Source organism: Chenopodium quinoa, unplaced genomic scaffold (genome assembly GCF_001683475.1).
Source record: "Chenopodium quinoa cultivar QQ74 unplaced genomic scaffold, ASM168347v1, whole genome shotgun sequence".
Lineage (NCBI taxonomy): Eukaryota > Viridiplantae > Streptophyta > Magnoliopsida > Caryophyllales > Amaranthaceae > Chenopodium > Chenopodium quinoa.
The window spans coordinates 1,083,154-1,086,310 of record NW_018745546.1 but is presented as its reverse complement, the minus strand read 5'-3'; the positions used below and the strand labels follow the sequence as shown (position 1 = coordinate 1,086,310).

Here is a 3,157-nt window from a genome sequence, read left to right as displayed (position 1 = left end):
GTGGAGGTGGAAAAACATACCTAGGCTTGCTTGAACTTGCTCTAGCTCGCTTCTTATGATGAAGTGTGGCCAACTACAAAGTATCAAGACATAGCATAAGTAGTTTTTCAAGAACAAGCACAAAATGAAAATATCTCACAATAGAAGCAAGAGATGGTAATAAATGAACAATTCCATTAATAAAATCATGAATATTAAGTAGATAAACATGGATTTAAGGCAAAATTGAACATAAGAGACCAAATCATTAGTCTAATTGAGCAAAATAAATCCCAAGCATTGAATTATCAAAGATATAAAACCATCATAAAGAAAACCCATGACAGAGAAAATAGCCAACAATGGTTATTCAAGAATCCAATCAAAGTTTACACATTTATCATGAAGAAGCTTCAATTCAACACTCAATGATATCATTCAACATAAATTTCAAGTGAAAAGAACTAACCGTAGAGTTTCACCATAAAAGCATAACAAGGGTTTCAAGCTTGAATCAAAGAGGAAAAAGATGACTAGAAAATAAGAAACCATACCTCAATGAAGCCTTGAAATGCTTGTAAAATGCCCAAAATGAAGATGTAATAACAAATAGAACTCCAAAAAACAAGCTCCAAACCTAAACATACAATTTCAAAAAATTTTAAAAAGTCCCAGTTTTTTATTGAATTGGGGAAGAAAATCTGAAATTTTTGGGATTGGAATTTGAAAACTTGATGTGGCAATTGAAATTAATGTTGAAATGATAGCAAAAGAGGTGAAATAGGTTTGATTTTGCAAGAGAGGGTATAGGGTTTTAGGAGGGAAAAATGAGAGAAATGAAAGAGTAGGGTGCGTTTTGGGGTTATAAGAGCTAACACCTGATGTGTGTGTGCAACAGAAGGTCGTGCCCGCTCCCAAAATCTCCGCGCCCGCGGCCAGCCCGCGGGGTGTTCCTTGGCAAATTCAGAAAGTTTTTCTATGCAAACTCCAGCGCTCGCGGCCCGTAGTCCTGTGCCCGCAGGTAATCTTTGTGGTGCGTGCGCGCAACCTGTTGTGTGTGCACCACATGCATCTCGGGGAAGGCTCTAAAAAGAAAAAAACCCTTAATGATGCATTCGTGTTTGCATTCTCATCGTTCCTTTCAAATGTTATGATCAAGGACTCAAAAATTTCATAAGAAACAATCCAAAATATGTTTGAACATGAATAAAAATCGATGGGAATGCAAACACGAGAACATATAACTTCAACGAACCCTTTCCTCTAAGCTTAACCAAACCTCATGAAATCTTGAAATAGCACCAAAATTGTTGGAAATTTTCTCCGATCCAATCTCATGGTACCTAAGATCAAAAGAACAAACAAAAATAAAGAGATATCAGAAAAGTTCTTAAAGGAGGAAGTATAAAAAATTGTAAAACCAAAGAAAAAGGTTAAAAAACCGAGTTGCCTTCCGGGTAGTGCTTTTGGTTAACGTCGTTAGCTCGACGTCCTCCACCAATTAAGGTGGTTGTCGGAGAAACAATGAGTCAATGAAACCAACAAAAGCATCATCGAAATGCTTCATTAGACGATTGCCATTAGCCTTGAACGGAGAAGGAGAATCTTTCATTGAGACTTTTACAAAACCTTTTGGAAAAACACTCTTGGCAGAATTGAGACCGCTCCATCTTGTTCCCTTGATGCTAAGGTGTGATGGAAGAGGTTTGAGCTCAACCATTGGTAAACCTTCACCTTCCTTAGAAGTGGCGGCTTGCAAAGCTTCTTGGCTTGAGATATTCATGCACATAGACTCATCCACTTCCTCAATGCTTCCATTTAGCAAATCCTCATACAATGCCACTTCCTTGATAGGAGCACCTATCTTATCCTTGTTTAACAAGACATTCTCAAGAGGATCATTAGAAGTGAGCAAGTGCTCATGCACGGAAGATACATCAATATTAAGAGAATCAATCAACATGCAATTTTCTAGAGAAGAACATGGATACTTCATGCTTTCATTCAAGTTAAACTCAATGACCTCTTCTCCTACCTTGAGTGAAATTTTTTCACTCTTAACATCAATCATAGCACCCGAGGTAGCAAAAAAGGTCTACCAAGAATAATGGGAATGGTAGCATCTTCATCCATTTTAAGAACCACATTATCTACCGGAATCACAAACTTCCCTACTCTCAAAGGAACATCCTCAACTTTCCCCTTAGGAATGTTGATTGACCTGTAAGCCAAATGCAAGGTAAATTTTGAAGGCATAAGTTCCCCTACTCAAGTCTTTGATAAACCGAATATAGAATAAAGATAACACTAGCTCCTAAGTCACATAAGGCATTATCAATTTGCATCTTATTAATGGCACAAGGGATTGAGAATTTTCCGGGATCTTTCAACTTGGGTGGTATCTTGTTCATAATAATTGCACTATAATTCTCGGTCAAGTTGACTGTCTCCACCACATCACAAGTCCTCTTACCACTCAAAATGTCTTTAAGGAACTTTGCATAGTTGGGCATTTGGGTAGCAACTTCGGTAAAAGGTAGAGAAAGATAAAGTTGCTTAAGAATGTCAATAAATCTTCCAAATTGTTCATTTAACTTATGTCTCATGAATTTTAGTGGATATGGAAGCTTGGGTTTCACAATTTCTTTCTCCACTCTCACCTCTCTAGGTGTCTCAATCACAACCTCACTAAAAGATGAACCATTTCTCTCATCCTCTACCAAGACCTCCTTGGGGACCTCCTTAGTTCCGCTCTTCCTAGGCAAACTCTCCTCAAGGACCTTACCCCTCCTTGTGACAATAGCATTCACGGGTCTCTTGGGATCTAAACCTTGGGAAGAATCTCGTGATTGAACCCACATTTGTGCGCCCGCGAAGACGTCGCGCAGAGGTCGCGCAGACTTACTGCCTACACTCTGAATTTCGACTCCAATTGTGCGCCTTCTAACAAGGCTGCGCGGCCGCGAAGCCCCAATCAAATTGGTTGCTGCAATTGCGGGCAATTGGTGGTTGCGAATTGGCTTGCGATGCGGCTTGGGTAAGGGTGATTAGAGTTGTTGTTGCGGGTGTTACGGTGAAGTTGGGTGGCTGCAGCTGCGGTGAGGGAATGGAGCAGCTGCTAGGTGTAGTTGGAGGTGGAAGGAGGTGTTATTGGTGGGCTGAGAGCTGTGTGAGGTAG

General features: G+C 39.9%; 1 protein-coding gene across 1 annotated transcript; it reads right to left on the bottom strand.

The window, feature by feature from the left end:
* Nucleotides 1-2,046: 2,046 nt before the first annotated feature.
* Nucleotides 2,047-2,840, bottom strand: LOC110716170. The gene is made up of 2 exons (XM_021894796.1): nt 2,371-2,840; nt 2,047-2,200 (listed from the first exon to the last, which is right to left on the bottom strand). The coding sequence occupies exons 1-2, from the start codon at nt 2,838-2,840 to the stop codon at nt 2,047-2,049; spliced, it is 624 nt and encodes a 207-aa protein (XP_021750488.1).
* Between the last annotated feature and the right edge of the window lie 317 nt (nt 2,841-3,157).

Excerpts from the sequence above, each read along its gene's own strand:
- LOC110716170 (XM_021894796.1), bottom strand. The coding sequence starts at position 2,840 with ATGTGGGTTCAATCACGAGATTCTTCCCAAGGTTTAGATCCCAAGAGA. Across the intron at positions 2,201-2,370 it reads ATGAACAAGATACCACCCAA|GTCAATCAACATTCCTAAGG; the intron begins GTTGAAAGATCC and ends TTTGGCTTACAG.